Genomic DNA, 17,519 nt, shown 5'->3' with positions numbered 1-17,519 from the left:
CCAAAATGGGTATGGGCATTTTTCAGTTTCTATTTAGGCCTGCTCTTGAAAAAAGCACCCTGAAAAAAACAACAACCCTCAGTCAGTATCTCATTCAACAACAAACTGTCAAGAGTGTTCAGGGTGAGGCTATAACTGTAAAAGACGTCGGTGCAGTTTTTCATAAACATTGATATCAAATGCCATAGAGACTACAATGGCTGAGTGCTCTGACAGCTGCACAGCATGTTTGTGTAATGTCAGGGTGTTTTAGGGACTTTAGACACTAAGCTTTACTTTCCGTTGCCTGGTGCACACATCAGTGGAAAGAGGAAAGTCCCAAATTGACCCTAGTAATCAGAACCTCTTCTGAGGTTGGAGCAGGATCAGATTTAAAATGAAGACATGGTGTGAATGTATGTGCGGCTTGTGGACACAGTTAACGGGTGTGCAAGTGTTAAACACAAGGTGATTGCCTGGCTAGACTGGGGAGTATATTTTCTCTCAAATCTTTTATTTCAATTATGCCCTCCTTTTATGAATATTTTATTTAAGAAGACGCGATGCATATCGAGCACGAACACTTAAGTCCATTGCATATGTGGCATGCAAGCTGCTAGACCTGCTTTGCAGACCCCAGAAGGTTGATGGCTTACTAAAATCAGTAAAAGAGACAATTAAAATTACTTGGACTGTGCAGGCTGAAAGTATGTCCTCCAGACACCCACAGCATGCTGAATGATCAGCCCCCAAAAAAAGAGCATAAAGCTTCATTTCCTGCTTATTTAAAATCTTCTGCATTTGCACTTCTAGCAGAAATTAAAATAAACATAAAATTCAAAGTCAAAAGGGGAGTCTGTTTATTGAACTGTACAGTGATCTATAAATGTCACAAAAGCGTATGAAGCTTGCTTGCCTTTATTATTCTGCACATTGTATATTGTTATCTTCTCTGAGGATTTAGAAGTTTCTACTTGTTAGACAGTAAATTGATTTTTTTTTCATTAGCATTTCTGTACAATCAAAATGTAATCATACACAATTTAGTGGAAAAGGGACGTTGCAGCACGTCCACAAGTAAAACTGAGGTGATGAGACTGTCCACGGGGTGGTTAATACTGAAGTCACACACACAGTGACTTTGATTGGTGGCTACGCGTCGGTGTATGTGCCCGCCTGAACTTCTTCAGAAATTCAGCAGATATGTTATGATCTTGTATGCAAAACGCTGCTGGTTAAAGGGAAAGTACCGCAGCTCTGATTGCTTCATTAGGGGCGAATGAGCGGCGCTGCACTGCTCTGTACCTGCAGTGTGGAGCTAAAGGTGAGCTATGATGAGGACAGCCTCCACATCACTAACCTGCACCGAGCTGATCTCGACTCATTATCGAAAGTGCGTTTGTAGTTTAAGTCACTCAACGCGTGCAGTCTTCCTAAATGACACAAATGACACAAAAGGAAACTGGTGATTCGGTCGCTGCCAGCTGATTTCTTGGAGATGAGCTGTGAGAACTGACTCGGCTACTTAGGATGGTTTGATTCCTCCAAACTGTCTTAGAACACCAAGACGCGGTCTTCATATCCACCCCCACACACCTGAAAGTTCTTCCGATCCTGAGTAACTCGCCCCCGGTTGATGCCGAGGATCATGACCATGAACGGTGACCACGAGTCGGTTGCCACAGTGCCGCTGGATCTGAGCACCACCAAGCGGGGAGACACCGGGTCTAAGACTGCGGACTGCAACAGTTGCGGCAGGGACGCCCGGGTGACGGCGGAAACTCCTGCGTCTCCAGCCTGCACAGAAACGGACAGCTTGGAAATACGCTGCCCCTCGGTTGTTAGCTCTCAAGCTGGCGCAGGGCGCAAACGGCCAGCGGACAAATCTCCCTTCAGGCTTCCTTTTAGGAAACGACCGATTCCTGTTGAGCCAGAGACCCGGACACAATCACCGGCTCCACCAGAACGGGGAGACCGCCTTCCCTCAGCGGAGGATACGGACATACCGCAGCAGGAGCGTTTACGCTTGGGAAGAGCCGCGGAGGAGGGCAGTGTGGCTCTACTGACTCCCAGTCGGGTTGAGGGACCCGGACGCTGTATTGGCGGATTTCCCATTCCCATTCGGTTTTCACACCAGTTTACTCATGGTAAGAGTTGCAAGACTAACTCTGTTTTTTCTAACGCTGAAACCCAGATGCACATTAAAAGTTTTGTTGTGATTTTAACACATTCCGATCGGAAATGTTTGATTTTGGAAAAAAAAAATCGTAAGTACGGACTGGCTATTTTGAATAATCAAACAGAACTGGAGACTCAAGATTTCAATGGAAGGACTTAAACAACCAAAGTTATGAAAAGTAGTCCAATTGTGTACAAATGTATGGGTTAGTTGGTGTTAAAACGCCGCAGTCATGCTGACTCAATCAGAAAATGTCCAGTCAGCACTTCTGCAGCTCCACCGCTGTCTGGTGCATGAGCTGACAAAAGAAACTTAGTACGTCATACTTGTACACACTCCCGTAAAAGAAGTCTGCAAGGCCACCCTTCTGATCTTGTCCCCCCCCCCTTTTTTTTTTCGCCCTTTCATTGGTCTCAGGTCACTGCCCGGTGTTGTGTTTGCACCCGGAGTCAACCCATCCTGTGGTTCACCCCACTGAAAACCTGCTGACTAGTATCACTTTGGCCACACGTCAAGATGAAGATGGAGACACGTATGTTCACTTTATTTTAAAAGGCTTTGACTAGATGCTAGCATGTCACCGCCTTTGCCAATGTCATTGAGAAAATGCTTGGCTACCTTTGTTATCATTATCAATGTTATTTTACTATATATTGTATGAGAAAGTAGCATTGGTTATGTAGAGCATGTACATGCAAATAAAGGGTTGCTATAGTAACAGTAACAGTTCTGACAGGTCCCATCCTGTCTGTGGGGAGTGGCACTGGCAGGAGGGGTGAATGGTCTGTTTCTATAAGTGAGCCCTCTTAGTGACCGGTGACCTTTGGGCCTGTCTCACCTTTCACCCAATGAAAACTGAAATGAGCCCCAGCTGCCTGACGGTGTACAGGATCAGAAGATGTACACTGTGAAAGATTATTATGATTCATCAAATTACTTTTTCAGTCAGACATGGACATTGACCAGCTCTGCATTATCTATATTGTGAATTCCTAAATACAGAATAACCCCCCCCCCCCCCCCCCCCCCAGGACTTGGGATGTAACAGCCGTAATGAGAGTGAAATTAATAGTCACAGGTTTGGCATTTGACATGCAAGAACTTGTGCGTCATTTTGTTCTTCAAAGGAGTGAATAAGGTCTAAAGCGCAAGGTATATTATTAGTATTTTATATGTGCAACATTCATATCATACTTACTTTAATACACAATTTATATGAATGTTTGTTCTGTGTAAAATCAAAAGGTGTAATTTTATGAACATTATTGCCCTTTATGTTCACAACATGTTGCTGAGAAGATGTTACCTAACATGTAAGGCTCATAAGAGAGACTGGTGGCATGTCGACAGTCAGTTCAGCTAACCAGCAAGCTTCTGGTATGTGGAAGATGTGCAGCATCAGGCAAAAAGCTCTGTAGGTAATGTCACATAGAGCATTGGAGGAATAATTCTTGTCAATCTGAATCATTTTCTTTTTCACCAAGGCCATTTTGACTAATGTTAGTATCAAAAGTGCATGTGGTATTTCTGGTATTGCTGATGATTAATGTTTATTATTTTCACAGTGAGTCCTGTAGTGAGAACAATACCAGGATTGCTTGTATCACTGTAACATGTCAAAATAACATTTCAGCTTGTCACAAAGCTCCTTTGCAGCCTATTGAAATGTCTCCTCTCTGCAGGTTCCACTAAACTACTGAAATGAAAAGTGAAAGTGAAACAGTCACAAATAATGCTCAGTACATCTCAATCAGTTACTGGACTTCAGTCTCACTAAATAACAAGGCTTAAGTTGTTGTGCAACCTGTTCATGGTTTGTCAGATGGCCTGTCAGTGACTTTCCTATCCTTTTGTTTTTTTGCTATGATATACATGACTCACCTGGGCTTGAATATTCAACAGGTACAGCCAGTACCGATTACATAGCCCACGGAATTCTTGACCGTTGTTTCACTTCCTGTGATTCACTGAGTTGATCTGAAGACTTTGTTGAAACACATAACCTACAGCACTTGAACCTGAACTGCTGTAGGATTTGCATGTACCGTGTGTAGTTGAGTGTGTGTTTTGAACAGCCTATAATTCTCATTTGACTTGATGCTAAGTGTGCGTGTGTGCGCGTGTGTGCGTGTGTGTGTGTGTGTGCAGGCAGTGAGAATACTGTGCAGAGGAGTTCTAGAGACCACATGAATGCAAATATTAAACTTTAATGCATGGTTACTTTACTTACCTCCACCCACACACTAACTGAAATCATGAACTGATGAGAACACACACACACAAACACACACACACACACACAAGTCATGTGATTTAAAGCATTGCTTGTCCAATGATTATTTAAATGCTGTGGTTTCATTGAAATATGAATTTGCACCCAAACAAATGTCTGATGTATATGTAGCAGTCATTGGTACTGTGACCCGTTGCAGCTGCTTTTCGTCACATATCTGCTTATCATTAACAGAAAGTTGCCAAGAAATAAGAAAAATGTGATACATCTTCACTAATAATAGTCATTAAAAAACGAATTCCATGTGTATGCCAACAAAGCCAAGTCTCATGTTTTAATAGAGTTTGAACATAAGAGCTGCGTAATATCGCTTAACTGTTGGGTGATGTGCAGAATCATTACATTGTATTGTCCTCAATTTAAGTTTATTGTGAATATGTTTTTATCAGCAGTTCAACAAAGGTGGCACGCAGCACATTTCATAGAATATCATAGAATGCAGCTTTTGGATTTGAAACTTTGGCGCTCATTTACAGTAACTCTTTTTGCTCTGTGGTTGCATGAAACTGTGTGAATTCTGCAGGAAAAAAAAACCCAAAAGCATTTGCAGCCCACTAGACCCCTTCACACTGTTTCTATGTACCTGAGTGTCTGAGTGTGTGCGTGTATGCATAATTTCATGGCGTGTATCTATGCCCTCCTCTTACGTCAATTGGGTGTTCATCCTCGGCTCTCAGCGCCTCTGTAGCCCCTTAGTTTCAGGAAAACCAACGAGTGCTTTGTGTAAAACACGGCTGTGGTTTTTCTCAGGTGTCTGTCTCTCTCTTTTTTTCTGTTTTTAAATGAATGAGCTAAAAAAACCCAAACATCCGCTCCTCACTTCCTCATTTACAGCTCCTTCTCTGTCAGTCTTAACTGTCTTTTATCTTCTTTTTTCTTCTGTGTTACCTTTCACTTACTTGTCGACATGTTGATTTTATCAGGTTATGCGGACTTGTTTTCTGCTCCTGCTAGTGAATTTCTATATATTTAAGGTCATTTTAAAGCTCAATAACATGCTTGTGCTGACTCTGCCAGTAGTCTGGATTGCTGCTTGTGTCATTTAAACATCTTCAAGGATCAGTGTGTGAGATTTACTGATATCTAGTGGTTAGGTTGCACATTTTTCCCTTCACCAGAGGAACCTACAGTGGCTTGCAGGATCATTCACCGATATTTATCAAAATGCATCCCATTACTATCTGATGTTTTAAGACTTAATATATTTGATGCAACTGTGTGTTTCTGTTATTATTGTTATCTCTCCTGAGGAGGTAAACATTACTCTGGTGAGGAAGCCAGTTTCGCCACAGAAAACTGTAATAACTGGACCCTGCATGGTCATATCTTTTCCAAAGTTTACACTCTGAAAGTGGAACACATATGGAAAGTTGAATTTAATTCATAGTCAAATCGCAAACTAGTTTCTACAGGAAGTTGGCTTGGTGTCACAAACATTTGATTTACATCAAAATCACACGGTGTTGTCTTTGCATGATGTATATTGACATAACGTACACCATAAATGTGTGTTTTGTAGCACCAACGTTTTCCCCAATGAAACCAAATTGTTTATAAATGGACAGTAATTGATTGTATGTATTTAAAGTTGTACAGTTAAATCACCGCAAAGTCTGGAAGTAGATCGGTCTTTGTTGCGAGGACCGTAGACCACAGCATGGCATACGCTGACATTTCTTGTCATGTGGACTGTGGTGCCTCTTTGCCCCGCTTTTGTTTACTTTTGACACATCAACTCACTCTTCAGCTGGTCTGCAGACTGCAGCACATGTTAAGAAGCTTTATTCTGATCATTCACTTCGACTGTGCCCTTATCCTCCTTACCAAACAGGATACCACATAGGACGCATTGTCTTTCAGCCTTGTCTTTTTCTCACAATCTCTTCTTACACACGCACACGCACACGCACACACACTCACACTGGTAATACAGCAAGCTTTGGTCTTGTGTCTGCGTCAGTACCGCTGTGCCTGAGGTTATCTGGGGCTGTGGTCTGCCCCACTTCCAGGAACTAGAAACTACAAAGTTTTTATCTTAAATGCAAAAGAGACAGAAATGTAAACAGAGAATAATAAGATATAAGGACTGTAAAAGGACAGCTGTTGATAGTGCTGACAGATGAGCACTGAGGGAGATGACTTCTGTTCAGATGTTATTTAAAAACTCAAACAAAAAACTTTGCTTCATCAGTACATTTTATCATCAGTTCCTTTAATCTTGAAATGAAAACTATACTCAAGCTTTACCTGAAAACTCTTTAACTGCGTTGTAACTGTGGTGTGAATGGTCACCCTTATCAGTTACGGGCTGCAGACAAATGAAGAGTAGCATGACTGGCGATCTTTGTGAATACAGATTATTTCATTTGTCAGTCTGCTCACTTACAGGAATGAGCATCAGCTGACGAAAGAACCACCCTTTCCAACATACTTTGTTCTGCTTTTCTCTATGATGTCATGGGCAAATAATCTGAATGTTTATTGTACTTGCCGTTCCAATCCTCTCCTGCACAACTGTGTTTAGTTTTGAACTAAATTTGCACAGAGAGGGTTATCTTTTATCAGTCAGGAAATTTCTGCTTTTTATGACTTTCTGTCAGTTGGAATCGCCACTGAAAGGAAGTGTTTTTGTTAGTGTTCAGGCTTATTATCTACCCTCAAATTCTGTGCAAGGGCACCTGTCAACTTATTCTCAAGAACTGTCCTTGTTTCCTGTTGCAAAATTACCTTCTATGTCTAATTATGATTTATCCTTTGAATGGAACTGTCAGTTAACCTACAGAAAGCCCCTGTTAGAGACGGTACAGCTTGGAGGATGGATTTCACAGCAAAGACACACACAAAGGAGACAGAGTGCTGCCATTGTTACAGACAACAGGAAGTGACATAAAACCTGTGTGACTTCTTACTGGAAGCTGCGTCTCTTGACTGCATGAAAGAGAAAAATGTGAAGAGTGCTATGCCGTCCTCCAGCACATGCTCTCTCCTACCCCCTTGCCCCCACCTCTTGCCCCCACCCCCCACACACTCACACGCACACCCAGTTTCCTGCCCATCCCTGTCCTTAACTTTTGGCCTTAATTTGCTCTTTCATTTCATGTGTAGATCTCAGATAGTTATGTCCTGTATAATACATATAACGTAGGATAAGAGGTAGCGTGAGTCGTGCTTGTACATCAAGTTTTTCAGTGAAATGTCAGCTATTCAGAATATTTCATGTATTTAAATGTTCTACTGGGCAGATCAACTATACTTAAAATGTAATTTGTGAAAGAGTATACATCGAAAGCTTGTATTTGTTGTTTTTGTTGTTTGAAGTATTTAAATGGATTATTTGATATATAATTATCATAGACAGGGTGATCACAATTTCTGGCAAAATGCAAGTGAATCATTGAATGCTGTTTGTCATATAAGGAGTTTAGGGATGCCCCATAGCACTAAAACAAGCAACACCATGTTTGACTTCCCATCAATATTTGAATGAACTTATTAATTTATTTGTGTTATTTCTTTATTAGGCAGTTCAGTTATTTGTTTTTTAGTTCTACAGTAGTTCTTTGCCATGAAACATCCACAGGATGCTGATAATGCATTAAAACTAACATGTTACTTCAAATTAATTGCATGCCTCTACTTTGTGTTCAATGCAGGCCTCTCCATATAGCAGTTGTCCAGGGGGAGTTTGCCATTGTCTGCAAACTGATCCGTCTCGTGCTGTTGGCTGGCAGAAGTCTGGACATCTACAACAACCTTCGTCAGGTGACAGAAACGCATCAATAAAGACCCATCAAACAGATACACGGCATATTTTTTTTCCCATTCCGTACATAAGCGTACAGAGGTGTTGTCATTGTGAATGCGATGTTCAACATCCCAGACAGAATCATTGTTGCCCTTTTTAATCTGGCAGGTAGGCAATCCACTCGATTTATTTTCTTTGTTTCTGTTGTATTGGATGAGAGACAATGAAAGAGGCATAAGCATCAGTTTCTATTAACATGAGATAACTGGCATTTATGTCCCTTCACGCACAGCATGACAACCAGATTCCCCTTCCTCCCCCTTCTAATAACAGTAACATGGAAAAAAATGAAAGGGGAAGTGCCTCTTGATTTCCTCCTTGCCCTGTTCTATGTTCTCACATACAGTCATGGTGGCTAATGGTTATGCAGCGGAATTCACCCTTCCCAGTTTCTCCACCTGTTCTTGCCACAGGCCAAAGCCATGCGCATGCCGGGAAGGACCTCATGTGCTTTCCAGTGTTCTGTTTTCTTTTTTATTCACTGTTTCTCAAGACTGCATTCCCTTCTGTAAAGGCATTTTTTTTTAAATGCTGAAAGTAGAAAAGAGTATCGAGCCGAGATGATTAAGTTAAGTACAAGGGTGACTCCCATGAACTCTCCACTCGTATCTCGTGGCATTACTCAACTCAGCTTTATTTATATTGCACTTAAAACAACTGCAGCTGAAACAAAGTGCTGTACATAAATAGGCTAAACGGCAGAGATGTAAAACAATTAAAAACAACAAAACTGAAAATATATGAGGAGGCTGGAAAATTATATAGCATGCATTGAAAACATATCTCCTTTAATTTGTTGCCCAGCTATACTTTGCTTTTTTTACTTGCATCTGAATAAAACTTTGGTTAAAGTTCTACATCCAGGGCGGTTTACAGGGTAACCTGGTTGCCTTTGAAGGGTGTGACCGATAAAGGATTTTTTTATTTTTACAGTGATGCTTGAAATGTTATCAAACACTTGAGACAAAGATGCAACTGAACCAGGATAATTTACAGTTTAACTTCAAACACTATCATCCAAAATGATGACCACCAGTGAACTAAACAGTAATCTAACTTTAACTATTTGCATAACTAAATCTTAACTTCTATTTGGTGACTGGGGAATAAAAGATTTCTAAAATCTACACATCATCCAATATTCTTTTTGCAATTATCCCTAAAGTGGAGCTTTGAAAAACATTTGACAAAGATATGTAATAGAGACCGACTGTTGTCCAAAATGATGTCAGATCACCGAGGTTATAAACTTGATGACCCCTAACATCATTTTTGGAATGAGATTTTGTTGAAAACAAGTTTTCGTACTGGACAGCATACGAGTATGACAGACACACAAATATACCTGTCAGCTCTGATTTTACATTACATAGGTATTTATGAATGAATGGACCAGGTTTTTTTGTTATGTTGATTAGTCTCCCCTGTTATAGGCGGTGATCGTAGGCAACCTAAACATAGGAGATTAGCAACCGTGTACTTTATGGAAATTCAATCAAGGAATTGTCCTACAGTGTGTCCAAATCTTGGGTCGCCCCACCCACTGGCATTAGGCCAACACTTCCACATCTTCTTCTCTTGCTCATTATCATCTTTTTTTTTTTTTTTGCTTTCTGTGGTTTTCATTCTTTTCATCTTTTGAAGAAGAAAGCATCTGAGCTGTGCAGAACTTCGGTTCTCATGGCTGGGGTTTCACACCAAGCAGAGCGCCACGAGCTGGCTTACCAGAAATAACGCAGGTTCTACACTATCTTGCCTCATTGCTAAAGCTGCATTGGTTTTGTGATATCCTGTGTGTGAAAACTTATGCACGACGCACACATTATCTCCTCACACACACACACACACACACACACACACACACACACACACACACACACACACATAAGGCAAAATGTAGTTAAAAGGGGAGTTTTTAAGGCACATGTCCTGTCAAAGTCATTTGACTACAGATTGTGTGGTTTTGACTGAATTGTGCAAAGATACTTATGAAAAAACAAAAACAATGACAACAAAAAAAAAACCCAAGGGAAGTTTCATTTAAGCAAGCCCAACATGTTTTCTGTCAACAGTCAAACGCCAGAAGATAAACAGTAAAATATAGCTTATCCAATACTGTTGAGGAATCCTGAGTTTCTGTGGTTTTGCATATGGAACATTTTGACTGAGTGTTACTATCACTACTCTAACTGAACAAGAGTGCAAGTGTCTGTACTTGATTTGCCGTCCTCGCTGAACTACGATGGGGATAGCTGTTTGATACGCCCACACTTGACATGCTATCACTGCAGCTTCACAAATGCATGCTGTATTGGTGTACTTGCGGCTGCTTTTGGCACAGCTGGTGGTGTAGTGGGTATGTAGCAATGTCACTAGTGGCGTTTGGGGACGATATCCCCTGGGACCACCCACACTGAAACATTTGCTGCCGGGCATGAGATTTAGATGCAAGTCATCTACTAAATTAGACGTGTTACTAACACAATGAGGTGTGCCGATAATCTGCGTATTTTGATATACATTTAAAGTTATTTTTGATGTACAGTTTTATTTGTGTCATTGTTTTTCATTTGTTTGTATGCATGCTGAAGGCATACCGTGCACATGACATTTGTATGTATTTGTGTGTACTTTAGCATCCTTGATTGGAGAAGTCACACGACCCCCCCCCCCCTTTCCCCCGCTTTGGGCTGTTTCATAACATACCTGAGGTTCACAGGGTAAATTAGAGGGACTTTCCCTTCTGCGTCTCTTTCTCTTTCTTCCTGTCTTGTACCGTCTGTGTCAGTTATGCTCTCTCACCGCTGCCTCTTTTTTTTTTTTTTAGCCCTCCCTGCATACCTCAAGAGAATTTCAGGGTTCTTACCATAACTGATCATTTGACCAATGGTATCAGTATAACTGTCACCAGCAATGACGCAGGAGCATGTGATGTTTTTTATTTGTGCAGCAGGAGTGGCTTCACTCTCAAGTGTGTCTTGCCTTCCAACTTTCTGTCTTTTACACTGCCTACAACCCCGGGCTGTTCTTCATGCCCAGAGACTTCCTCTCCTCTGCTCTCATCTCTTCACCTCCCTCATGTTGATCTGCTCATTTAGCAGGAATGCAAGAGTGTGAGGACAGACTCAGGGGAAAGAGAAGGGATTTTCCCTTGTTATCCTGTCTTTCCTCTGGACTACCCTCTGTTGCTTCTGTTCTTTCCTGATTCCGCTGTCTTTTTTCACAACACACACGCGCGCACACACACACACACACACACACACACATACACAGTTCTTATCTTTGAATTTTTGTGTTAATCATTCTGAAAACTTTTACAGGAATCCAGAGCTAAACTCTGCCAACTGAGGGGGGGGGGGGGGGGGGGGTGGAGGTGGGATGGAATCCACATGTGTTTTGGAAGTGCTTGTATTACTGTTGCTTCTTTAATTTATTTCTAGAACAATGACTTTTGATAAAAGCAAGTTCAAAGAACATCCACATTACAGAGGTATGTGACTCTGTGTGTGTGTGTGTGTGTGTGTGTGTGTGTGTGTGTGTGTGTGTGTGTGTGTGTGTGTGTGAGTCACAGGATACATGGAAACAAGAGCTTTTGGGAGGGACAGTTGCGATATTGGCTGAATTCCACATAGACACCATCATTGCCAGTCAACTTTTTTTTATTGTTTTTACAGTAACACCCCCCCCCCCACCCCAGCGTGCCACTACACATATTCAGTCATGTTTCCCTCACTTCAGATTCATACAGTCTTTGTGTGGACGTTAACTGGCGTAATGCTGCTTAATGAAACAACAGCAATCACTACTGAATCCCTAACCCCAGAACTGAATCTAAAGCCACTTCTATCTTTAAAGTGCCCTCATTCGTCAGCTCTCACAAATATAGCTGCAGAAACGCACGCACACTGTAACACACCAAAAGTGAAACTTGGCGGATTAGTCCATTTCTGCTTGCTGTGTTTCTTGCACAATTTGTATATCAGCTGAAAAGCCCGGATTAAAAAAATACTTCCCTTTATGGTTGAACTCTTGCATTGCTGTATTGAAAGAGCAGGTTGTCCCTCCCTTCGCTGGCTGGAGTTGACAGACTCATCAACAGGATGATAAAGGCTGACTTCACCCTTAGGAATATCCTACATTGCTCAAGTGGCTTAATCAGTATCCAGTATACTCAACCAGGCAACCACCTTGTGAATTGTGTATAATTTTTGTTTTTTCTGTGATTGCGGACTGTTTCTAACTCATCACAGGTTCCTCTTTATTTTGAATTTACCCACACTGTTTCATGGCTGTTGGTAGTGTTTGCTTTGTGATACATGGTGCAAAAATCTCATCTGTTTGCATTTTTTCACTCCTATTAGAGTGCTGATATCTAAATTTAGCATTTTGCGTGCGACGTGCTTGTGTAAATGTCGATATACTTGTGCCTTTAACTCAGTATTTTCTAATGTGTAATAGTGATAATCTAACTAACGTTGTCTTTGCGTGTATTTTTTTTAGGCTTAGGCTTTTCCTTATGAGAACTTTTCTATTGATGCTGACCTTTAACTCATATAACCCATAGCACAACTTGCAGATGATTTGTATAATCTGTTCGTTGGTTTAAGGGGAGCGTTGGGGGTTGGGGTCTTTTTTTTTACTGTTGCACAATCACAAGCAGCACTGGCATGGATAGAGCATTGTTTGTATGATAAGCGGGGGCTTCTGTCCAGTGTGTACTGCAGTGTGGAAAATGAAAAAGATGTTAAAGACATTGTTGGGTTTTTTTTTTTTGTCTGCATAGTCTCAAAATTGCTATTGCTTTCATCCTCCTCTCCAGACACCCCTTCACCTGGCAGTGATTACCCAGCAGGGAAGCATGGTAGAGGCTTTGTTGAGAGCAGGAGCTAACCCTGCTGCCTTGGACCGGAACGGACAGACGGCCCTTCACCTCTGCTGCGAGTACGACCAGCAGCAGTGTCTGTCTGTGGTGCTCTCTTTGCCCTCATCCTCCGCTTGCCTGGAGAGCAAAAACTATGGGGGTAAGTTGTGGTCTACTGAAGAGGCTTTTCTCCACGAAGAGAGATACAGAATATTCACCCCAAAACCTTTTTTTTTTTTTTACCTTTGAGGTACTCACAAATGGTGTCATGATTTTTTTTTACTGTCTGTATCACTTTGTTGTGACTCCAGAATGCAGACAGCTATATTTATCTTGGAGCAAAAAACGACAACAACAACAAAAAAAACAGCAAAAGTGCCCAAAATTACCATTTTACAAACTCTCCAATGTATTGTCTTGCTCAAATTGTGTCTTCTTTATCTGACTATATGGTTAGTAATGCACAAACACTTTGATTTGAGCTAAAATCTCACTACAACACCTCTATCTGTATGTTGACATTAGCTTCTCGCTTCCTCAAGCTAAATACATTTGTGATTGTGCGTTCTGGAGTCACAAAGATGTGACGCAGCATTAAAAAAACCCCACATCTTTGTGAGCTTCATTTATGAGGCGAAATCCAGGAACAATGAAATATACCAGCCTTGTTAATGAGAAGTGCCTCCTTGTTTTCATTTATAGGCCATTCAGGCAAGATTTAGGGAAATACTTAATGTAATCTGCCAGCATTCGCTTCAGACTACTGGAAAAATAGTTCCAGAACATCATCAAGGTGCTTAGTGTAAAACTCAGGTCCCACGTTGTCTCCTTTATCAGGTTTGAGTCCTCTTCATCTGGCTGTGCTTCGTGGTCAGAGGGATTTGGCTAGAATGCTTCTGGATGCCGGTGCTGACATCAATGCTATGGTCAGTCCCTGTGCTATGCTGACTCATGGTATACTTTGCATTTACTGTCAATGCGTCAGCTGACTTTTCCCATGGTGTTTTTTTGGTTCTAATCAGGACATCAAAAGTGGCCAGAGTTCTCTCATGCACGCAGTGGAGAGCAATAACCCAGAGATGGTCCACTTCCTTATTGAGGTAAAGAGGGTGTGTGAGAAGGGAAGGGAGGAGAAAAAGGTTATGACTCAACTTCAATTGATAAGTCTCGTTTTCTTTTTCCAGCTTATCAGCCTGATACAGTTCGCATGTAATAACAAGGAGCTCTCGCCTCAGTTTCCTATGCTGAACTTTGTCAGGCTTCCTTGCTGAGTCACATTTGTCTTTTCTTGTGCAGAATGGCTGTGATGTCAACAGCCAGTCGTACAGCGGGAACACGGCCCTACACGGCGCTTGTGGCCGAGGACAGGTGGACACAGTGCGGTTCCTGCTGAAGAGCGGAGCTGACAGCAGTCTCAAGAACTACCATAATGACACTCCCGTGATGGTGGCCAAAAATAAGAAAGTGAGTGAGAGGATGAAAGAACAAGAAAATATGCAAGACAAAACAAACCCCACTGAATATTATTATATATATAATGTTATATATAATATATACATATATATTATTATTAGGAGTTTCAGCCTCAGGACAGGAAAGTAATGGATGCCAGAAAGGTCACCAAACTTTCTTCACACTCTTCCCCTGTGACTACTGAATCTTGCATCAAGCAATCTTGGAATGGAAAATTACTCTCAAGTCTTGCTGCAGTTGTGTCATAATAAATGTAAACAATTGCAAAATACTGCTTGACTCAGCTCCAGCTGTGATAGTAAGGGGAAATTCTTAGACTTGGTATGTAAATGTGTCTTTCCCTCCATCTAGAGGCCAAACCTGAAAGATGCAGCATGTTCCCCACTAATATCACATTCTTGTTTGGCTCACAAGGTGATGACGATGACATTTTCACTTAAAAGGGAAGGGAAGTTGTAAGAGACTGTAAATCTTTTCCAGATTGCAGATGTTTTACGAGGCCGGGGGTCAAAGCACATACAAGGTCAAGAGCTACACTGCGCTTCAGTCTCACCACATGGGAGCAATTTAACAGAAAATGGTGAGAACATGCACAAGATAAAACTGCAATACACAAACTCAGTAACAGTCCCGTATTTCATCGATACTCTATGATTCTCCCTTAGGGTCCCCGTCTTCCAACCCCAGTCGTGGATGTTCACCTTTGACGACACAACTCACTCCTCACCACTGCAGCTCTCAGTCTCCAAAGACTACACTTGTACTTCCATTTTACTAGCTCAAAGTTATTGTGCATTGAGACCTGCAACTACCTCCACGCAGCCAAAGGGACAGCCAGGAGAAGCCAGCGGGATAATAGACAAGCATGCTAAAGCTCCCTAACTGGACTATTTTTGACCCTAACGACAAATAGCCATAGCCGGTGACCTTCCTTGTGGGTTACAGACCACTTGCAACCACTCTCCTCACCTAGCAGCTGTTGCACGCATTGCCCTCATGACTGGCAGCGAGCAGCAGGTTTTCTCTACGGGACTGTTTTGAAACAGCTGAGATATGTCTGTGACATGATAGACACGGACCTAAATTCAGCAAAATCTTCAGTTTCACAAAAAAAGAAAAAAACCAACAAAAAAACAAAAACGTATTTTGTGGTGGATACTTGAGAGACTGCAGTAATGGGAGGATAGAGAGAGGTTACATGCAGCACATGCTCCTGACTGAACTCAATTGAGGGGTGTTAGATTGTCAGCATCAACACCTCATTTTTATTTTTCATATGTATACTGTCTGCTCACAGTAGGCTTTGATTAATTACACTGTCAAATCCTGTGTCTAGCTTTTTCATCATGTAGTTCAACTGTATCATGAATGTATCTTTTTGTATGTGGATTATATGTGTGTTATAAAAGTATTAGATATTTTTCTATATAAAATGTGTTTAAAAAAAAACAAAAAAACAACAACCCCAGTTGTCTTGTTTTGGGCAGTCATATTTGAGGCAGTTCATCTGGTACGACATTCAGCATCCTGTTTATCTGCTGGCCTGGAAGGCTGTGCTGGACGCCCAGTAGGAGGATGAGGATGAGCAGGAGGACGAGGCCCAGCAGGAGGACGAGGCCCAGCAGGAGGATGAGGCCCAGCAGGAGGATGAGGCCTAGCAGGAGGATGAGGCCAAGAACAATGATGAGGGAACAGCAGCAGGATGAGGCCCAGCAGAATGATGAGGACCCTGCAGAATGATGAGGGATCAGCCGGAGGACAAGGGACCAGTAGTAGGATGAGGCTCAGCAGGAGGCACCGGGCCTTTAATGAGTCCGTGGCAGCAAACTCTCTCATCTGCTTTTGGTTGGTCATATGTGAATGACAGCAGTGAAGTTGTGTTGTTTTGTGTGATCGGCCACAATAAATGCAACATAATGTATTCATTCATCTCAGTAGCTCCATTTGCAACATCATAAAAGACAAAAATTAAGACAAACTACAGAAATGCATGCTTTTGACAATCCCAGAAAGCCCTTTAACATATCCTGGATCTGGGATTGAGCTCCATAGTTTAGTTAAAATACTATTTTGACACACAATTAGCCTTTAACTAATGTTGCTCCCTCCTGTGATTTGAAGATTGTGCGAGGCTATATTCTGATTTTGAGTAACTGTACAGTCGTACTCCATGGCCCACGAGGGGGTAAGAGGAATTTATGTCTTTTAATGGTGAGATATTAATTCTTTTTGACACTTTATCTCTGAGGACAAATTATATAAAAGTTAGAGATTATAACCTCGGCCAAGGAGGTCATGTTTTGCCCCTGGGTTTGTTTGTCTGAGAGCAGGATTATGCAAAATCTTTTCAGCTGAATTGTGTTGAACCTGGAGCACCAACAAAGCCGGTGTGGCAGATAGAAAGACACACTCTGCCAAACTGAGGCCCCCAACTATATGCCCAGTGATAAAGTATGGTAATAAAGTAGCGTTAAGTGCTGTGCAGGGTCTCTCTGTCTGAGTCTTACAAGAAAAGGTGATACAGAAGTTAAACTCGCGTTCTTCCTAGTAACCAGCAGGGGGCGACTCCAGTGGTGGTTTGAAAATACATTGATAGTTACTATGACAATTTTCTTCTCAGTCTACTTATTACCTCTGGAAACATTTTCTTCATAGGTTCATAATGTTATCACTGCTTCTTATTCAACACGATACAATACAGATAGAGTTTTTTTTGTCTTTTAGTAAATTATGGTGTAAGATTATCGGGGGTACTACTATGTGATTAGCATGTTGCTGCCACAGCTAGTTGAATCTTCAGTAGTTCAGCTTAAACAGATCATTAATGCACAAAAAGAAAAGAATATAATATAATGGTATGCATTCATAGAGCATCAGTTTCGTATTTCAAAGATTTTCAAGGAATGAGACGTCTTGATTACTTTGCAGT

The 17,519-nt window shown here is 41.5% G+C and overlaps 1 protein-coding gene across 1 annotated transcript; it reads left to right on the top strand.

Moving 5' to 3' along the window:
* The first annotated feature begins 1,163 nt into the window (after positions 1–1,163).
* On the top strand, positions 1,164–16,669 carry bcl3 (BCL3 transcription coactivator). The gene is made up of 9 exons (XM_086218079.1): positions 1,164–2,126; positions 2,576–2,690; positions 8,105–8,213; positions 13,076–13,277; positions 13,955–14,043; positions 14,140–14,217; positions 14,414–14,581; positions 15,071–15,170; positions 15,256–16,669. The coding sequence occupies exons 1-9, from the start codon at positions 1,616–1,618 to the stop codon at positions 15,366–15,368; spliced, it is 1,485 nt and encodes a 494-aa protein (XP_086074205.1). The 5' UTR covers positions 1,164–1,615; the 3' UTR covers positions 15,369–16,669.
* Positions 16,670–17,519: the final 850 nt, after the last annotated feature.

The sequence above is a fragment of the Aulostomus chinensis genome, chromosome 11 (genome assembly GCF_037954235.1).
Source record: "Aulostomus chinensis isolate RoL2024-O1b breed Wild chromosome 11, RoL_Achi_v1.0, whole genome shotgun sequence".
Lineage (NCBI taxonomy): Eukaryota > Metazoa > Chordata > Actinopteri > Syngnathiformes > Aulostomidae > Aulostomus > Aulostomus chinensis.
Note: the sequence above shows the minus strand (reverse complement) of the source record. Positions and strands in the feature narration are given on the sequence as shown.

Excerpts from the sequence above, each read along its gene's own strand:
- bcl3 (XM_086218079.1), top strand. The coding sequence starts at position 1,616 with ATGCCGAGGATCATGACCATGAACGGTGACCACGAGTCGGTTGCCACA. Across the intron at positions 14,044-14,139 it reads GTGCTGACATCAATGCTATG|GACATCAAAAGTGGCCAGAG; the intron begins GTCAGTCCCTGT and ends GGTTCTAATCAG. Across the intron at positions 15,171-15,255 it reads GAGCAATTTAACAGAAAATG|GGTCCCCGTCTTCCAACCCC; the intron begins GTGAGAACATGC and ends ATTCTCCCTTAG.